At 38.4% G+C, this 21,814-nt stretch overlaps 1 protein-coding gene across 2 annotated transcripts in view; it reads right to left on the bottom strand.

Annotated features, from left to right (window-relative positions):
• The window catches only part of HDAC7 (histone deacetylase 7), a 603,789-nt gene that overhangs the window by 286,259 nt on the left and 295,716 nt on the right, over positions 1 to 21,814 (bottom strand). For both annotated transcript variants that reach the window (XM_053708257.1, XM_053708258.1), the window contains exon 3: positions 17,448 to 17,530. In XM_053708257.1, the coding sequence (XP_053564232.1) occupies positions 17,448 to 17,496 (49 nt within the window). In that variant the 5' untranslated portion in view covers positions 17,497 to 17,530. The remainder of the gene's footprint in view (positions 1 to 17,447; positions 17,531 to 21,814) is intronic.

The following is a 21,814-nucleotide window of genomic DNA, read 5'->3' as shown; positions in this document are numbered from 1 at the left end:
TATTGCATTTATCTTTCTGTCATTTTTGGGGTAATTACGCTTGGCTTTAGACTATAATTGTGAATAGGAATTCTGTTTGTTTGTTTATTAGTTTTATCATGAGATTCTCTTGCAAGGATTAAACATTTATTTCCTTGATTACATAAAACTATATACAAGAATATAAAGAAATACTTGGCAGATAAGCAAACAAATAAATAAACAAACAAATTGAATCCCAATAGAAAATTATATATATTTCAAAAAAGTCATATGGTTCCACCTAAACAGCAACTATTACTTACAGCAGCAATGTTGCATAACAAATTCTATTCATTTCCTTCACTTTTACAACCCAAAATTTAAAATCTATTCACTAGTATTAATCAAAACAAAAGTCCTTCATCACATTGCTACACACAAAAATATGTTATTTAATAGATGAGAAGTATAAAAATTTAAGATTGGAGGTGTGGTTGGTTTTAACCAATTAGGTGAAAGAGTGCCCTTTTTAAACCTAGGGATTATGGTCACTAACTATGCTATGACTACGGCGTGGGATGCCGAAACGCGTCAGCTTTAGTGACCACCATCCAGATTAACCTTTTGTATGCTGTATTGCAATGATTGAATTGCTGGGGCTGCTATGCTCTACTTTTATTTTTGCTTTTTGTTTTACCTGCCAATGAAGTTGCTTACGTTTTGAACTCAAGAAGTGCCAGATTCGTTAATAATTGTAGGTAGGTGGCGGAGATGTTAGGGAGGGCATATTAGGGGTTAATAAAATTTATTATAGTGTTTGCGAGGCGGGAGTGCGGCGGTTTAGGGGTTAATACATTTATTATAGTGGCGGCGATGTCCGGTCAGCAGATTAGGGGTTAATACTTGTAGTTAGGTTGCGGCGACATTGGGGGGGCAGATTAGGGGTTAATAAATATAATATAGTGGTCGGCAATGTTAGGGACAGCAGATTAGGGGTTCATAGCTATAATGTAGGTGGCGGCGGTGTCCGGTCGACAGATTAGGGGTTAATGCTTGTAGTTAGATTGCGGCGACGTTGGGGGGGGGGGGCAGATTAGGGGTTAATACTATTTATTATAGGGTTTGCGAGGCAGGAGTGCGATGGTTTAGGGGTTAATACATTTATTATAGTAGCGGCGAGGTCCGGTCAGCAGATTAGGGGTTAATACTTGTAGTTAGGTTGCGGCGTTGGGGGGGGCAGATTAGGGGTTAATAAATATTATGTAGGTGTCGGCGATGTTAGGGGCAGCAGATTAGGGGTACATAGCTATAATGTAGGTGGCGGCGGTGTCCGGAGCAGCAGATTAGGGGTTAATAAGATAATGCAGGTGTCAGCAATAGCGGGGGCAGCAGATTAGGGGTTAATAAGTGTTAGATTAGGGGTGTTTAGATTCGGGGTTCATGTTAGGGTGTTAGGTGCAGACTTAGTATTTCCCCATAGGAAACAATGGGGCTGCGTTAAGAGCTGAACGCTGCTTTTTTGCAGGTGTTAGGTTTTTTTTCAGCCGAAACTGCCCCATTGTTTCCTATGGGGGAATGCCGAATTTACCGAGCTAATTTGGATTTATTCGGTAGATACGGCAGCTAATTCGGATTCATTCGGTAGATTCAGAAGTATTTTAATTCGGATATTCGAATCGATCCGAATCTCCGAATTTACTGAATTTTCAGAATTTCAGAATTAATCTGAAACGAATCGCACATGTCTAATATATACACACACACACATATATACATATAAAACTAGGTAAAATGATGTAGGTTTATCTAAAGGAGTAATGAACTAGTTATGATGAGATTATTTCCAAACACTTTCTAAATTCTTCAGCTTTACCCTGTGCTGCTATTTTGGGAATAAGTTGTGCTTTCCTCTAGTTGTGATTTCATATCTTGGTTCCCCTTTGTATTCTGTTCTATAGCCACAAGCTTTGTGCAAATACTAAGCCACATTAACTATAATTAGTAAGATGTAAACTTACAAGCTGTTGGTTTCTGACCTCAGGTGTATTATCTGCATCTGAGCTCAGGTTATATATGCAGTGGTATATTTGTTTTTTGTTCTGCTCTAGACATTGAGAAATCTGTTGCACACATCTTCCTGCAACCCTAAAAATGTTAGATCATATATGCTTATACCTTAACAATCCAAGGCTATGGATACATAGATGGATCATGCAACCACACTAGACAACCAGGGATCTTTGATTTGAAATACAATTAATTAACAAAACATTTGAAGAGCAAAGTAGAGCTGGAAAGAATCATGCCACAGAACTACCCACCAAAATCTGCAGCCCCCCTAAATGATGCTGCTCTAGGTGCAGGTCTAGTTGGCCTAAGCCAAAATAGGTCCCAGCATATATGATTTGTTCTTTCTGAAACAGAAAGTGCAGGAATATACCCCTATGGCCTAGAAGACATTTGTGTTTAATGTATTATGTAATCTATTTAAAAAAAAAAGCAAATTGTATTCACAGATTTTAATCTTTAGTCCACCATTATGCTCAGGGATAAAACGTATGCAAATCTGACATAAGTTATGCCATAGATGCACTAGCAGAAAAAGAGAGGACAAATGGGTAGAGAGAACAGAGGAATTGTATGTTTTGTAGTGATAAGCAGAACCAGATTCACAGAACTGCGATGTAACAACCAGTTTTTAATTATTCAAATAATTTGCTGATTTTACAACAAAAACACCCCTCCCCCCACCACACACACACTTTCTAATGCAGGCAGATTTATAGATTGTAGAGAAAAAATCTATAAGTCCTGTCCCAGCTGCTTTATTGTTCTGTGAGCCTGAAAAAGCATTATTTGTGGTGGCCCCACACTCATCTGTATGACTGAAAACAAGCAAGAAGTTCAAGTATTGTGTTAATAGGTAATGAAAAGCACTAAATGAAGTTCCAAAACCCCACATATAATTAGGAGCAGATTTATGATTTTTGAGAAGGATGTGGTATAGACCCTACTGTACGTCAGAAAATGGAAAGAAATAATTATTGGAATGGTGTAGGAAAATCATGGTAAGTGCTGGATTAATGATTGGTATAAGACTACTGCTGTCCTATAACCATATAATTCCCAGAATTTCAGCTACCTTTCTAAGAACACTTACATACATTTATGATGCTGTAACCCTTTAAAGGGAGACGTAACAGTAGAACAGTAAATTGCTGTAATGTGATAGAGCATTTTATTATTTCACTAAAGTGTGCCTCTAACAATCGCCTAGATTACGAGTTTTGCGCTATAGAGGGTGTGAATCAAACGCAAAAAAAGTTGCGTTATTTCATCCTCTATAGCGCTGCCATTACAAGTTTCTGAAAAGCCTCCTTGTGTGTGCGATATGGTGGCGATAAGCTCCATACCGCACAAAATCCTGAAGTGCGGAATGGCGATCGCCGTAACGCAACCCCATTGATGTCTTTGGGGAAAAAAAAGTTACATTTAAACCTAACACCCTAACATAAACTCCAAGTCTAAACACTCCTAATCCGCTGCTCCCGACATCGCCGACACCAAAATAAAATTATTAACCCCTAATCTGCCACTGCCCTAAACCTCTGGCCTCCCACTTCACTGCCACTAAATAAACCTATTAACCCCTAAACCGCCAGTCCCCCACATCGCAAAAAACTAAATTAAACTATTTACCCCTGAACCTAACAACCCCCTAACTTTATATTAAAATTACAATATCCCTATCTTAAAATAAATAAAAACTTACCTGTGAAATTAAAAAAACCTAAGTTTAAACTAACAATTAACCTAATATAACTATTATACTAAACTATTATAATAAAAATTAAAATAACTACCAATTAAAAAAACTAAATTACACATTAAAAAAAACTAACACTACTAAAACAATTTGTCTAAAATTACAAAAAATAAAAAATACTAAATTACGAAAAATAATAAACACTAAATTACGAAAAATAAACAAAATTATCAAAAATAAAAACAATAAGCGCTGCGGAATCTGTTGGCGCTCTAAAAATAACCGATAATAATAATAATTACACCTAATCTAATAGCCCTATAAAAATAAAAAAGCCCCAAAATAAAAACACACCCTAGCCTACAATAAACTACCAATAGACCTTTATAGGGCCTTTTGTAGGACATTGTCCTAAATAAATCACCTCTTTTACATGAAAAAAAATACAAATACCCCCCAACAGTAAAACCCACCACCCAACCAACACCCCAAAATAAAAAAACCTAACTCTAACAAAAACCTAAGCTACCCATTGCCCTGAAAAGGGCATTTGTATGGGCATTCAGCTCTTTTACATTGCCCTGAAAAGGGCATTTAGCTCTTTTAAAAAAGCCCAAACCCTAATAAAAAAAAAAAAACATCCAAAAAAAGTAAAAAATAACCCCCGAAGATCCACTCACAGTTTCTGAAGTCCGGACATCCATCCTCATCCAGGCGCGAGAAGTTTTTGAGAAGTCTTCATCCAGGAGGCATCTTTTATCTTCATCCAGGCGACATCTTCTATCCTCATCCCGGCGGCGTCTTCTATCTTCATTCCGGTGGCGAGACGCGGATCCATCCTTGAAGACATCCGGCGCAGAGCGTCCTCTTCATATGGTCACCGCCGTACACTGGATCTTCAATGCAAAGGAGCCTTTTCAAAATGGTGTCCCTTGCATTCCTATTGGCTGATTTGATTCTTGAAATTCAAATCAGCCAATAGGATGAGTGCTACTGAAATCCTATTGGCTGTTAAAATCAGCCAATAGGATGAGAGCTACTGAAATTCTATTGGCTGATTTGAATAGCCAATAGAATTTCAGTAGCTCTTATCCTATTGGCTGTTTTGAATTTCAAGAATCAAATCAGCCAATAGGAATGCAAGGGGCGCCATTTTGAAAAGGCTCCCTTGCATTGGAGATCCAGTGTATGGCGGTAACCGTATGAAAAGGCCGCTCCGCGCCAGATGTCTTCAAGGATGGATCTGCTCCGCGCTGCCGGGATGAAGATAGAAGACACTGCCGGGATGAAGATAGAAGACACTGCCGGGATGAAGATAGAAGATGCTGCCTGGATGAATTATTCTCGCCGCATGGATGAAGACTTCTCGCCGCCTGGATGAGGATGGATGTCCGTACATCAGAAACTGTGAGTGGATCTTCGGGGGTTAGTGTTAGGTTTTTTTTAAACTTTTTTGGGGTGTTTTTTTTTAAGATTAGGGTTTGGGCTTTTTTAAAAGATCTGAATGCCCTTTTCAGGGCAATGTACAAGAGCTGAATGCCCTTTTAAGGGAAATGCCCATACAAATGCCCTTTACAGGGCAATGGGTAGCTTAGGTTTTAATTTAAAGTTAGGGGGTGATAGGTTTAGGGGTTAATAGTTTAATTTATTAGTGGCGATGTGGGGGGGGCTGGAGGTTTAGGGGTTAATAGGTTTATTTAGTAGTGGCAATGTGGGGGGCTGGCAGTTTAGGGGTTAATAACTTTATTATAGTGGCGGGGATGTGGGCGGGTGGGCGGGCAGCCGATTAGGGGTTAATAAGTTTTAATTAGTGTTTGCAATACGGGAGGGTTGGTTTAAGGGTTAATAGGTAGTTTATGAGTGTTAGTGTACTTTGTAACAGTTAAGTTATGAGTTTTGTGAAACATTTTTGTTACACAAAATCCATAACTACTGGTTTCAGATGGCGGTATGGATCGTGTCGGTATAGGCTGTAACGCAAGCATTTTAGCCGGACTACACAACCTGTAATACCGGTGCGGGATTGACGTTGCATTACAAGCTAAAAAAATGTCAGCGTTTAAACCGTAACGCAAAACTCATAATCTAGCCGATAGTGATTAATTCCCGCAACAGGACAAGGACACAGCTAGAATGAACTTCCACTACTGAACTGGACATTGCCAGTCATTGTCAAATACACAAATATGCCACTCTTGATTGGCTCACTAGCTGTGTCCAGCTCAGAAGGAGTATTGTAGTAAGTGCAAGTGTAAGTAGTAAGTGTACTGCTGCTCCAGAGCAGACTTTAGCTATGTTTTTATCTCTTAGATAGAGGCACACAGCAGTGAAATAAAATGCACATTAGAACAGTTTACAAGAGAAATCTGAATGTATTTTATTCTGGTGAAACATTTTGGGCCAGATAACCAGTGGTGCGCTTACAGTTATGCATAAACGATAATGAGTTTATCGCGACTGTTTGCACATGTCCGATGTATCGCTCGTATTACAATTTGAAAGTAAATACGAACGCATGAGCGCAATCTTGATTTACACTAGAATAATTACCGTGTCCTCAGAGTTCTGGTTAGCTGTTTCGCAAAACAAAAAGTATCACAAAACACATCAAAAATACATTACAAAGTACAGTTACACTCATAATAAAAGTTTTTTTTTAATATATATGTATATATGTGTGTATATATGTATTTATGTATATATTTACCGACATATATAAACATATAAACACATGAATACATATGTATACATAAAGACATATATAATTATATATATATATATACGTGCATTGAAACCCTTTGCAGTCAAGTAGATTTTTAGTAAATACTGTGTATTTACTGTAAATATTTCACATCCCATTGTTCTGCACATAGCAGAATATGTTCTATGTGTGTTTAAATATATATATATATATATATATATATATATATATACTAGTCCTAAAGCCCGTTCACACGGGTCATTTTTTGCAGTACAGTGGTCCCACCCCTTGCGTTCTCTCCCTCCCACTCTCTTTTGCTTTCTCTCTCTCCCCCCTCTCTTTTGCGCTCTCTCTCCCCCTCTCTTTTAAGCTCTCTCTCCCGCCTCTCTTTTGCACTCTCTCTTTCCCCCTCTCTTTTGCACTCTCTCTCTCCCCCCTCTTTTGCGCTCTCTCTCTCCCTCTCTATCTCCCCTCTCTTTCTATCTCCCCTCTCTCTTTCTCTCTCTCCCCTCTCTCTCTCTCTCCATCTCCCCTCTCTCTCTCCATCTCCCCTCTCTCTTTCTCTCTCTCCCCTCTCTCTCTCCATCTCCCCCTCTCTCTCTCCCCCCTCTCTCTCTCTCCCCCCCTCTCACTCTCCCCTCCCTATCTCTCTCCCCCTCTCTCTCTCTCTCTCTCTCTCTCTCTCCCCTCTATCTCTCCCCTCTCTCTCTCCCCTCTCTCTCACTCCCCTCTCTCTCTCCCCCCTCTCTCTCACTCCTCTCTCTCACTCCCCTCTCTCTCTCCCCTCTCTCTTTCTCTCTCCCCTCTCTCTCTCCCCTCTCTCTTTCTCTCTCCCCTCTCTCTCTATCTCCCCTCTCTCTCCCCTCTCTCTCTCTCCCCTCTCTCTCTCTCCCCTCTCTCTCTCTCCCCTCTCTCTCTCCTCTCTCTCTCCTCTCTCCCCTCTCTATCTCTCTCTCTATCTCCGCTCTCTCTCCCCTCTCTCCACTCTCTCTCCCCCCTCTCTCTCTCCCCTCTCTCAGCCTCTCTCTCTCTCTCCCCTCTCAATCTCTCTCTCCCCTCTTTCTATCTCCCCTCTCTCTCCTCTCCCTCTCATGTCTCTCTCTCCCTCTCTCCCCCTCTCTCTCTCCCCTCTCTCAACCTCTCTCTCTCTCTCTCCTCTCTCTCTTCCCCTCTATCTCTCTCTCTCCTCTCTCTCTCTCTCTCTCTCTCTCTATCTCCCCCCTCTGTCTCTCTCTCCCCTCTGTCTCTCCCATCTCTCTCTCTCTCTCCCCCCTCTCTCTTTCTCTCTCCCCTCTCTCTCTCCCCCTCTTTCTCTCTCCCCCTCTCTCTCTCTTTCTCTCTCCATCCACACCTCCCCTTTTTCTCTCTCCCCCCCCTCTCTCTCTCTCTCTCTCTCTCTCTCTCTCCTCTCTCTCTCTTTCTCTCTCTCTATCTCCCCCCTCTGTCTCTCTCTCTCCCCCCTCTCTCTCTCCCCCTCTCTCTCTCCCCTCTCTCTCTCCCCTCTCTCTCTCTCTCTCCCCCTTCTCTCTCTCTCTCCCCTCTCTCTCTTCCCTCTCTCTCTCTCCCCTCTCTCCCTCCCCCTCTCTCTTTCTCTCTCCCCTCTTTCTCTCCCTTCTCTCTCTCTCTCTCCACATCTCCCCTCTCTCTCTCCCCTCTGTCTCTCTTATCTCTCTCCTCTCTCTCTCTCTCTCTCTCCTCTCTCTTCTCTATCTCTCCCCTCTCTCTATCTCCCCCCTCTCTCTTTCTCTCTCCCCTCTCTCTCTCTACACTCTTTCTCTCCCCTCTCTCTCTCCACATCTCCCCTCTTTCTCTCTCCCCTCTCTCTCTCTCTCCCCCTCTCTCTTTCTCCCCTCTTGATCTCTCTTTCCCCTCTTGATCTCTCTCTCCTCTCTCTCCCCTCTTTTGAGCTGTTTGAGCTCTCTCCACGGCCTTTCACGGCCCCGCCCCCGCCCGCCCCTTTGCATACCTTCACGCTAGGCTCCGCCCCTTCATGGCCTTCATGCTAGGCTCCACCCCTTCACACTAGGCCACGCCCTCTTCACGCTTGGCCACGCCACCCGCTCACGCTCGGCCATGCCCACTTCTGCTCGCTGCAGTCGGCAGATCAGGTAGGGATTTAAGGCCAGGTGTGTTTGTCCTTGTGCTGTCTCTACTGCGCATGACAGCTTCGGACAAACACACTTGGCCTTTTATAGTATAGGATATATATATATACTGTATATATCTGTATATATCTATACCTATATATAATAATCTATATATATAGGTATAGATATTTATTGTACCAAAATACCATGAAATATGTAGAAATATGTATTTATGAAGAAATAGAGCATATTCTGTTGTGTGAAGAACAATGAAATATGATATATTCATATTTTCATTTTGGGTTAGCGCACTTATGAAAATGAGATCAGGTTTGCACACGAGTAGGGTGTTAGTCTCCCCCCCCTTTTTTTGCTCCATTTACTTCTATGGGGGAATACGTTAACGCATTCTAACTTCAGCTTTTTGCACGCATCGTGTTAGCGAGCAACCAAAAACTTTTTACTTTCAAATTTTAATACGAGTGCTACCTGACGCACGCAAAAAGCTTACTTCTAGCGAAGTTGGCGTGTGAACAGGAGCGTTAAATACAGCTCCACTTGTAACCTGCCCTTTATACATAAATAAATACTGTTGTACTATTACGTCCATCTAATGTACTATTTATTTGTTTTTCTCTCTCACTTTTGTCAGTTTTTTTGGGTGGTCTTACTTAAAGGACAGTCTACTCCAGAGTTTTTAGTGTTTAAAAGATAGATAATACCTTTATTGCCCATTCCCCAGTTTTGCATAACCAACATTGTGATTACTCCTTATCTCAGTTCTTTTGAGAGACTTGCATTTTAGCCAATCATAAATAGCATTTTAGCAGACTCATAAATAACTCCACAGGAGTGAGCACAATGTTATCTATATAGCACACCTGAACTAGCATTGTCTAGCTGTGAAAAACTGTCAAAATGCACTTAGATAAGACGCAGCCTTCAAGGGCTTAAAAGTTAACATATGAGCCTACATAGGCTTAGCTTTAAAAAAAAAAGAAAAAAAAAAAAGAGAAATAGAACAAAAAAAATGTGATGGTAAAAGTAAATTGGAAAGTTGTCTAAAATTGCATGACCTATCTGAATCATGAAAGTTTAATTTTGACTAGACTGTCCCTTTAAAGCCAAATTGGCCATTAGAAATTGCATACTTGACAACTTGACATGTAGAAAGAATAACTGCTAGACAATAATAGAAAATAGATAAATGAGAATTTGAAATGTGACAGATAAGGAGAGGTAGGAAAAAGACAATAAGGCCGTATCTAAATCACAAAGGTTCATCTATGACCCTTTAAATAGTTATGCTACCCATATGCTAAATTACTTAAAAGCATATCTGGGATTATAAAATATCACATGAACATCTCTATGTAAAAAAGGAAGATATTTTACTTCAAAATTCCCTCAGTAGCCACATCCCATTGTATAGGAAATTTGAATATCCAATCCAGATGTTTGTCCTATGGCTATCAAGGAAGCATGCATCTGGAATCTGCAGACACGGTCCAGTGGTAGTTCTAGAGCTTAATATTTAGGGGAGCTCATTGGTAGGCTAACAAAGGTTGTGAAGACACATTAAACATAATATATGGAGCTATTTGCCGCTCAATGGTGGTGCTATACATACGTTTGGAGATGCATAGCACCCAAAAGAACTGCCACTGGCAGTCATTCTCTTTTCCTCCTCAGTTCAAGGAAGTTTACTGTGAAATCTCATGAGATTATTTTGAAATCCCACAAGATCAAAGTTAAGAAAATTATGAATTTATTATAGTGGCTGTTTTTTTCTCTCTTACCATGTTTCTGAACGGGAAATGAGTAGCTGAAGGGTAACTGTTCATCAGTAAGAAACCAGGAATAAATAGTAGAAAATAACAGCTACACCACTCACTAGTGCCACCTTCCCTTGTTGATGTATAGGTTTATGGCAACATTAACACCTCAAGTTTTTTCCTAGAATCAATTTGAGGAAAATGGAATGACAAACAAATTAGTAAAATCTTTATTAGCAAAACAGCAAATGGAGGCAAATACATTCAAAGAAAGACTGGTGCAATGTACAAGCCTTTTTAGAGCTGTAAATTTTCATGTTATTTTTTATAACCAATCTACAGTTTTATAGTATCCTAGGTTGGTGAATCAGAAATTCGTGTACTTTATTCTTAAGTTATACTATGTGCCAATATTTGACCGTAGCCAAGTGCATTGAAGCCTTCAGGGTGTGATTGTGTAATGGGAACATTCACGCTTTTTTCTCATTTCCTGTTCTAACCGTCTGATTCATTAGTGCTACAGAATTTTAATGCACACTGGACAGACTGGTGTTTCCCTTGAAAATTAACTTTATTAATTGATTTATTTTCTAAAGGAAAATCTAATGTTGATAAGGCACACAATAAGGTATGTTACTGAGGATAGCATCCAGCAACATTATTAATTACTATGCTAAGTCTGGACCCTCTTTAGCCCATGCAGAACAGCAAGTGGTTAACAAACATAAAGAGCATTTTACTCCTTTCTTAAAGGGATAGTCAACACCAGAATTGTTGATGTTTAAAAAGAAAGATAATCCCTTTATTACCCATTCCCCAGTTTTGCATAACCAACACAGTTATATTAATATACTTTTTACCTCTGTGATTACCTTGTATCTAAACCTCTGCAAACTGTCCCCTTATTTCAGTTCTTTTGACAGACTTGCTTTTAGCCAATCAGTGCTCACTCCAGGGTAACTTCACGTGCATGAGCTCAATGTTATCTATATGAAACACATGAACTAATGCCCTCTAGTGGTCAAAATACATTCAGATTAGAGGCCGTCTTCAAGGTCTAAGAAATTAGCATATGAACATCCTAGAATTAGCTTTCAACTAAGAATACCAAGAGAACAAAGCAAAATTGGTGATAAAAGTAAATTGGAAAGTTGTTAAAAATTACATTCCCTATTTAAATCATGAAAGTTTTTTTGGAGTTGACTGTTCCTTTAAGTAAGTTGCTTAGAGCACTTTTAATAGAATTCATGCGCCCAATATCACTAAGAGTTAGTGGTTGAGTTAAATCAATGGCCTGTGGCCCTTTTGATCCGGTTTCCAGATCAGCTTTTTCTGAACATATTTAAATTAAATAACTATCGACGAGATTACGAGTTTTGCGGTAACAGGGGTGCGTTGCTAACGAGCATTTTTTTTTTCAACGCTCCCTTAAGACAATGCTGGTATTACAGGTTTTCTTTAAACTCTGCGTTAGCCGCAAAAAGGTGAGCATAGAGCAAAATATAGCTACACATCTCACCTCAGTACTTGCGTTGCTTACGGTAGCGATAAGCTGGCTAAACGTGCTCATGCACGATTTCCCCATAGGAAAAAATGGGGCAGATTCAGCTGAAAAAAACTTAACACCTGCAAAAAAGCAGCGTTCAGCTTCTAACGCAGCCCCATTGATTCCTATGGGGAAATAAAAGTTATGTCTACACCTAACACCCTAACATGAACCCCTAGTCTAAACACCCCTAATCTTACACTTATTAACCCCTAATCTGCCGACCCCAACATTGTCGTTACCTGCATTGTATTATTAACCTCTAATCTGCCGCTCCGGACACCGCCGCCACCTACATTATACTTATGAACCCCTAATATGTTGCCCCCAACATCGCCGACACCTACATTATATTTATTAACCCCTAATCTGCTGCCCCCAATGTCATCGCAACCTACCTACAATTATTAACCCCTAATCTGCTGCCCCCACCGTCGCCGCTACCATATTAAATTTATTAACCCCTAAACCTAAGTCTAACACCCCCCTAACTTAAATATAATTTAAATAAAACAAAAAAAATTACTACAATTAAATAAATTAATCCTATTTAAAACTAAATACTTACCTATAAAATAAACCCTAAGCTAGCTACAATATAACTAATAGTTACATTTGAATCTAGCTTAGGGTTTATATTTATTTTATAGGCAACTTTGTATTTATTTTAACTAGGTACAACAGTTATTAAATAGTTATTAACTATTTATTTAATATTTAATAACTACCTAGTTAAAATAAGTACAAATTTACCTGTAAAATAAATCCTAACCTAAATTACAATTACACCTAACACTACACTATCATTAAATTAATTACATAAACTAACTACAATTAAATACAATTAAATTAAATAAACTAAAGTACAAAAACAAACAAACACTAAATTACAGAAAATAAAAAAATAATTACAAGAATTTTAAATTAATTACACCTAATCTAATCACCCTAATAAAATAAAAAAGCCCCCCAAAATAATAAAATTCCCTACCCTATACTAAATTACAAATAGCCCTTAAAAGGGCTTTTTGCGGGGCATTGCCCCAAAGTAATCAGCTCTTTTACCTGTAAAAAAAAATACAATACCCCCCCACATTAAAACCCACCACCCACACACCCAACCCTATTCTAAAACCCACCCAATCCCCCCTTAATAAAACCTAACACTACCCACTTGAAGATCACCCTACCTTTTGCTGATTGGAACAGCCAAAAGAATGCAAGCTTAGGATTTTTCCTACCTTAATTCCGATTGGCTGATAGAATCCTATCAGCCAATCGGAATTCAAGGGATGCCATCTTGGATGACGTCATTTAAAGGAACCTTCATTCTTTGCTTGGACTTCGTTTGAAGAGGATGCTCCGCGTCGGCTGGATTGAAGATGGACCCGCTCTGCTCCAGATGGATGAAGATAGAAGATGCCACCTGGATGAAGCCTTTTGCCCGTCTGGAGGTCCTCTTCTGCCCGGATCGGATGAAGACTTCTGCCCCTCTGGAGGACCACTTGTGCCCGGCTGAGTGAAGATGGCTCAAGGTAGGGTGATCTTCAAGGGGGTAGTGTTAGGTTTTATTAAGGGGGGATTGGGTGGGTTTTAGAGTAGGGTTGGGTGTGTGGGTGGTAAGTTTTAATGTGGGGGGGTATTGTATTTTTTTTTACAGGTAAAAGAGCTGATTACTTTGGTGCAATGTCCCGCAAAAGGCCCTTTTAAGGGCTATTTGTAATTTAGTATAGGGTAGGGATTTTTATTATTTTGGGGGAGCTTTTTTATTTTATTAGGGGGATTAGAGTAGGTGTAATTAGTTTAAAAAAATTGTAATTATTTTTTATTTTCTGTAATTTAGTGTTTGTTGTTTTTCGTACTTTAGTTTATTTAATTTAATTGTAATTAATTGTAGGTAGTTTAGGTCATTTATTTAATGATAGTGTAGTGTTAGGTGTAATTGTAACTTAGGTTAGGATTTATTTTACAGGTAAATTTGTCTTTATTTTAACAAGGTAGTTATTAAATAGTTAATAACTATTTAATAATTATTGTACCTAGTTAAAATAAATACTAAGTTGCCTGTAAAATAAAAATAAACCCTGAGATAGCTACAATGTAACTATTAGTTATATTGTAGCTATCTTAGGGTTTATTTTACAGGTAAGTATTTAGTTTTAAATAGGAATAATTTATTTAATTGTAGTAATTTTATTTAGATTATTTTAAATTATATTTAAGTTAGGGGGGTTAGGTTTAGACTTAGGTTTAGGGGTTAATACCTTTAATATAGTAGCAGCGACGTTGGGGTGGCAGATTAGGGGTTAATAAATGTAGGTAGGTGTCGGCGATGTTAGGGACGGCAGATTAGGGGTTAATAAAATGTAACTAGTGTTTGCGAGGTTGGAGTGCGGCAGTTTAGGGGTTAATATATTTATTAAAGTGGCGGCGATGTCCGATCAGCAGATTAGGGGTTAAAAATGTATTTAAGTGTTTGCGATGTGGGGGGGGGGCTCGGTTTAGGGGTTAACAGGTAGTTTATGGGTGTTAGTGTACTTTTTAGCACTTTAGTTAAGAGTTTTATGTTACGGTGTTAGCCTATAAAACTCTTAACTACTGACTTTTAAATGCGGTAGGAGTCTTGACAGGAGAGGGTCTACCGCTCACTTCTTCCAAGTCTCGGAATACCAGCATTAGGCAAATCCCATGAAAAAGATAGGATACGCAATTGACGTAAGGGGATTTGCGGTAAGCTCGAGTCGTGGAAGAAAAGTGAGCGGTACACCTGTTCCTGCCTGACTCGTAATACCAGCGGGTGTTGAAAAGCAGCGTTGGGACCTCTCAACGCTGCTTTTTAAACCTAATGCAAGACTCGTAATCTAGCCGATTATGTTTAGAATGTCCAGCCTAATTTTTTAATGCAACTGAATTAAGCGCTATTAAAAGTATATAGAACAACTCAGACTTACAATTCTCTTTTTTACTATATTAGAGGGATATAAAAGTTTCGAGCTTAGCTAAACATTTCTTAAAAGAATATGATTTGTTGAAAATAAAAATATACCTTTTTGAAATGGTGCTGTTTTTGTTTGAATGTTACATCATAGTTATTATATGGTGTATACTGTAGATTCCACTTTTTCAATAAACAAATCCCATATTTGCCATTCACTAACTGTAAATGTGACTGCAACCTATCCAGAACTAATAAGGGCATAATTAATGTAGCTTTTGAAAGCCATTGGTGGGTGCCCATAGCACTTTTTAATAATGGTGCAAGATATAATGTTTACAGGATACATTTTATGCTAATAAAATAAAATGTACAATATACATTCTATACTTTTAAATTATGTTTATCCTTGCCAGACACTTTTATGTTCTTTAAGATGTGCCTTTTATCAAAAAAAAAAAAAAATCACTATTGTATTTTAAATACATTCTCACAAAGGGCCAAAGTTTAATCGGGTAATACATGAAAAGACCTTGGCGACACTCACAGGAGCTGCCCTCAGGAAATTATTTAAAATAAGGGCTGTCCTTGTGAGTTGCGAGATTGTGAGCCCTTTTGTAATGTATACATCACTTTCACATACTTAAAAGCAGGGAACACTAGGGTTGCCACCTATAGTTCAGGATAAACCCGAACACTCTTCAGCCATGCAAAACAACATTTTTTTGCACCATACACATTATGTATAATAGTAAATAAACACAAACTCACACATAGATATTCACACTCACACTGTCTCACGCACATACTCTCTCTCTCACAAAGGCACATACAAAGACACTAACACTCCCTCACACACACTCTCTCACACACACTAACACGCACACTCTCACACACATTCTTTCTCACACACACACACACAAATACATACTCTTTGACACACAGAAAGACACTAACAAACACAAAGTCACACACACTGTCACACACAAAGACACTTACACACACAGATACACTCCCACACTAAGACACACACACATGCAAGAGAGAAATAAATGTAGGCATGTGCAGCACAATGTCACCTTTCTTGGCTGTGGCTGTTTCCCATCAAACCCGGACATTTGCATGTCCGGGCCTGACTCAGCTTCAAATCTGGACACACAAATGGAAACCCAAACTGTCCGGGTCATTCTCAGACATGTGGCAACTGTAGGGAACACCCTTTGCGAGATACACTGTTCTGAAGGTAAAAACTGCCTAAAAACTTAAGCATTAAGACTCTGGGGTCGATTTATCAACCCGTCAATGGGGCCGATTGTATCTGTTTCCGCTCCAGCCTTCAGTCTTGCTGGAAACTGGAGTTAAGAGGTAGCGGTCTTAATACCACTGCTCCTTAACTCGTCCGCCACCTCTGAGGTGGTGGACAGCAATCATCCTTATCCGATAGGATCGGGATGATTGACACCCACGATTTGCCACAAATCTGCAGGGGGCGGCATTACACCAGCATTTCACTAGGAATGCTTGTGCAATGATAAATGGCGACAGCGTATGCAGTCGGCATTTATCGATGTGTGGCGGACATGATCCGCTACAGCGGATAATGCGCGCACTTTGAAAATTCGGCCCCAGAGGCTTCATAATACGGGTGAGATTTCTTACAAAATCTCACAAGCTCAGAGAGTTTATGATAATTAGGTCCAAAGTAAAAAAATGTTGTTGAATTATTCTCTTTCCTCTGCTAAAATGCTAAAACATAGCCAATTTTGCTCTCATATGCTGCCTATACAAAATTATACTACTAGATCAGACAATCAACAGCTGCAAAGGGACCCTCAAATAATGTTGATTGGTTGATTTGTTTGTTTCCTTATTTGTAGGTGGTACAGATGCACACTGGTACTTGAGTTTGCCTATGTGTTTAACACTAAAGGTAAGAGGAAATTCATAAACAAATAAACTGATCTAATGCAATTGGGCAGATTATTATAACAGTTTAATTTCTGCATCAAATAAAGTTTAGTGTCCTCTCTCTTAAAATAGTTGTGTCTAAAAAAAAAATCCCACTGCAAATCATAAACTGGTGAAACCTGCAGACTTGGGATGGACATTAACAGCTGTATTAATAAAACAAACATGTTGTCATACAAATGGAACTCAGATAAAGCAGCCAAGATTCCACATATTAATTCCAGCACTGCAGCTCAGACCTGAGACAAATAGGAAATAAGAGTGAGAGAATCCATTGGCAGACCCTGGGGTGCATATGAACCTGGAATGAATGTCCCTAAAATTGTACAAATTACACCATAGCATACGCAGGTCTTAAAGTACAAGGGATGCAAATATTTTCTATAATACATAAAAAAGAGGAGCAATTAGGCACATTTATTTATTTGCACAAAAAGAATTGCATAAAAGCTGATTACATTTATTTTTAATCTAGCATGACATAAGTTTGTGCAGAACCGATACTACAGTATATCTGGTCACTGGCCAATATGGACCATCCCACACCTGTATTGATAAGCAGGGGAAATCCTCCACAAGCATAAAAAGCACAAGAAATTCTACTTAGCAAATAGAATGTTACAAATACTTTCATCTATTTGCACAAAGATGTATGAGAGCTCCTTTTGACATTTAAATTAACAATTTATAGAGCAAAAGAATATTTACCTTTCTGGCTTAACGACACAATGCCACATTGACTCCAAGGGTTAATCATAGAAATATATCAACAAAGCACAATGTCTCCAAATCTGAAAGAGCAGAAAAATAAAATACATTTGTAAAAGTAGTAAAATAGCTAAAACACACACAAAAAAACAAACATCTATTTCCAAGTACAGAAAAAAATAATGGCACCAGAACCTGCTTGAATTTGAGATTTTGGCAAAACTTAATTTCTTATTCAACTGTGATAATAATGTCACTTGAGTCATTTTGGTTTTGAAATAACAAGGGAAGTATTAGTGCTGGAGCTTTGGTCATGAGCACTTTTAGAAGCTAAGTTTAAATGTCAGGCTTAGAGGCCAATTTAACAAAGGTCTTGCGGACCTGATCCGACAGTGCGGATCAGGTCCGCAAGACCTCGCTGAATGCGGAGAGCAATACGCTCTCTGTATTCAGCATTGCACCAGCAGCTCACAAGAGCTGCTGGTGCAACGCCGCCCCTGCAGACTCGCGGCCAATGGGCCGCCAGCAGGGAGGTGTCAATCAACCCGATCGGGTTGAATTGTGGCGATTCCTGTTCGCCTCATCAGAGCAGGTGGACAGGGTTATGAAGCAGCGGTCTTTAGACCGCTGCTTCATAACTGCTGTTTCTGGTGAGTCTGAAGACTCGCCAGAAACACGGCCCTTCAAGCTCCATTCGGAGCTTGATAGATAGACCTCTATATGTAAACCGTTAAAGGGACACTGAACCCAAATATTTTCTTTCATGATTCAGATAGAGCATGCAATTTTAAGCAACTTTCTAATTTACTCCTATTATCAAATGCTCTTCATTATCTTGCTATCGTTATTTGAAAAGCAAGAATGTAAGTTTAGAAGCCTGCCCATTTTTTGTTAACAACCTGGGTTGTGCTTGCTGATTGGTGGCTGAATGAACCCACCAATAAACAAGTGCTCTCCAAAAATTGTCTGGCTCCTTAGCTTAGATGCCTTCTTTTTCAAATAAAGATAGTAAGAGAACAAAGAATAATTGATAATAGGAGTAAATTAGAAAGTTGCTTAAAATTGCATGCTCTATCTGAATCATGAAAGAAAAAAAAAAAAGGGTTTAGTATCCCTTTAAGGTTAAAGGGATATGAAACCCAAAATGTTTCTTTCATGATTCAGATAGAGCATTCAATTTTAAACAACTATCATTTACTTCTATTTTTTTCTTTGTTTTCTTAGTATTTTTTGTTTAAAAGCAGGGACACATGCTTAGGAGCCGGCCCATTTCTTTATAGCAGCAGTTTTGCAAGAATGTTATCCATTTGCAAGAGCAGTAGATGACAGCACTATTTCCTGTAATGTTCTGCTCCAGACACCTACCTAGGTATCCCTTCAACACAGAATACCATGCAAACAAAGCTAATTTGATAATAGATTTTAAATGGAAACTATTTTTAAATGGTATGCTCTGTCTGAATTACAAAAGAATATTTTTAGGTTTCATATCCCTTTAAGGATTCTAAAATTGAGTTACAATACACTGAGAAAGGGCCATTTCTGGGAGCCAAGGAATTAAAGGAACATCAAAATCAAATTTATAGTTTCATGATTAAGATACAGCATGTCATTTTAACATGCTTTTACATTCAATTCTATTATCAAATTTAGTTATTTCTTTGGTATCCTTTTTTTTTAAAGCATATGTGCATATGCTCATCAGCAATAAACTACTAGGAACTAGCTGCTGATTGGTGGCTACACACATTTGTCTCTTGTCATTGGCTCACCAGATGTGGTCAGGGGTGCAGGGCCTAAACCCAGTTATATGCAAACCAAAGTGCAATAATAAAATGGTTTACCATATTAGAGCATTTTCATTTGGAACTTTTATGTCCCTTTAATAGAACACAAATTATAACATAAAATACTTAAATACTTTTTTTTCTTTTAATAAAATAAAGCATCTTGGGCAAGATAACATATGCGGCGTTGCCCGCAAAAGCCGGTGTCAGCTGCTTTTAGTCAGAGATCACATATACGGTGCCGCATATAAATGCGGCACGCATATTTCACCTGTCGGCCTCTATTTTTACTCCCATAAACTAACATAGAACCGGCATCGCAAGTCGGTATCACATATTCAGCACAAGTCTTAACAAATACCTAACGCATAGGGTGACCATATTGCTGCTTTAAAAAGGGACACATATGAAAAATACATATGTCAGGGTTCTTATACAAAACATTTCTTTAAACAGCCCTGACATATGTATTTTTCATAAGTGTCCCTTTTTAAAGTGGCAATATGGTCACCCTACTAACGCATGCGCAATATCTACCTGTCAACCGCCATCCCCCCACCGCAATAACTAAGTAAAAAGTATTTATTTTTTATTTTTTTATTTGCTCAATGGTGTACATCATTAAATCATACATACTGCATCGTTATAACAGTTTATCAGCAAGAAAATAGAGATTGACATGTTCACATTTTTTGAACAGAAATGAATACATTTTTACATGCAGTGCGTGATATCTTCGCAGCTGAATATTAAACAAAAAAATAACATGCTGTTAGTACTACCTGCTGGTAGAAATAAAAAACTGTACACATTGGAGCAGTTTAGTTTAGCTAGCAAATTATAAAAAAACGTCAAGACAAAACCCAAAACGCGGGTAAAACCCCCCCCAAAAAAACAAACAAACAAAAAAAAAATAACAGGGCTAGAGGCAGGGGTTGGAGTGGAGGAGGGAAGGAAAAAAAGGGTAACCCTCTCTCTCAGCCGATTTCCGTAGAATTTGATACCCAAAGTGGTGGGAATATCTCATATAAGACTAAATCTGCAAAGCTCTTGGAACTTAAGAATGGGGTTAAAATATTTTTCTGGACTACCAGTGGATAAGTTTTAATGATAGGGAACCAGCTACAAATAAATTTACAAAAAATTTTTTACGATGCAAACTGCGTATGAATGCTTCATTTATAATTTGTGCCTGCATTTCCCTACGCAGGAGGCGAAAAGAAGGAGCTTTAACTGCCTGCCAGTTCTTAATTATGAGGTATCTGTGAGTACGATAGTTAAAAAAGAATGTACAAATTGGGGATATATATAATTATGAATTTTTTGAAAAATCACTTCATCTGGAGAAAATTGTATAGACCCAGTACTGAATTCTCATCCAGAATTGACATACTTTGGGGCAAAACCTTATTGGAATAAGAGCACCGCGGGCATCGAAAAGTTTGTGTAGGATAAAAACGAGCCATCCTTGATGGAGAGATATAGTAATTATTGATAAGCTTAAAATTGGATTCCTTCAAACTCATGGCAATCACACATTTATTTACTAATAATAGGCTCTGACTGATCATATCTGTATTTATAGCAGGCAATATACCTAATTAACCTATTAACCCCTAAACCGCCATCCCCCCACAACGCAAAGAATTAATCTAATCACTAAACCCCTTAACCTAACACCCCCTATTAACTCCAATTACATAAAATAAAAAAAGACTACTTTACTAATAAATTAATTAAAATTTACCAAAATAATAAAATCCTAACTTAAAATTAAAATAAAAAATCCTAACATTACAGAAAAAAACAAATTTAAGATTAAATTAAAAATATTCTAATATTACAAAAAATAAAAAAGTCTAAAATTACAGAAAAAAATAAATGAAATTATCCAAAATAATTTTTTAAAACCCAATCTAATACCCCTATAGAAATAAAAAAGTCACCCCAAAATAAAAACACCCCCTAATCTAAGAATAAACTACCAATAGCCCTTAAAAGAGCCTTTTGTAGGGCATTGCCCTAAAGCAAACAGCTCTTTTACCCAAATAAAGTACAAATTACCTCCCAAAAAACCCCCCCACCCAACCCCCTCCCCCCCAAAAAAAACTAATTCTAAAAAAACCTATGTTATTAACCCCTAATTTGCCACTCTCGATATCGCCACAACCAAAATAAATTTATTAACCCATATTCCGCTGCTCCCCGACTTTGCCGCCATTAAATAAAGTTATTAACCCCTAAACCTCTGGCCTCCCACATCACTGCCTCTAAATAAAACTATTAACCCCTAAACCGCCAGCCCCCACATCGCAACAACCTAAATTAAACTATATTAACCCCTAAATAAACCTAACCGTAACCCTAACCCTAAACCTAACACCCCCTAACTTTAACATAATTAAAATAGAGATAAATTAAAGTTACAATTATTAACTAAATAATACCTATTTAAAACTAAATACAAACTTAACTGTGAAATAAAAATGAAACCTAAGCTAGCTACAATATAACTGATAGTTATATTGCAGCTAGCTTACGGCTAGATTTAGAGTTCTGCGGCCAAAGGGGTGCGTTAGC

Source organism: Bombina bombina, chromosome 3 (genome assembly GCF_027579735.1).
Source record: "Bombina bombina isolate aBomBom1 chromosome 3, aBomBom1.pri, whole genome shotgun sequence".
NCBI lineage: Eukaryota > Metazoa > Chordata > Amphibia > Anura > Bombinatoridae > Bombina > Bombina bombina.
The sequence above is the reverse complement of the archived record's forward strand: the minus strand, read 5'-3'. Positions and strand labels throughout refer to the sequence as shown.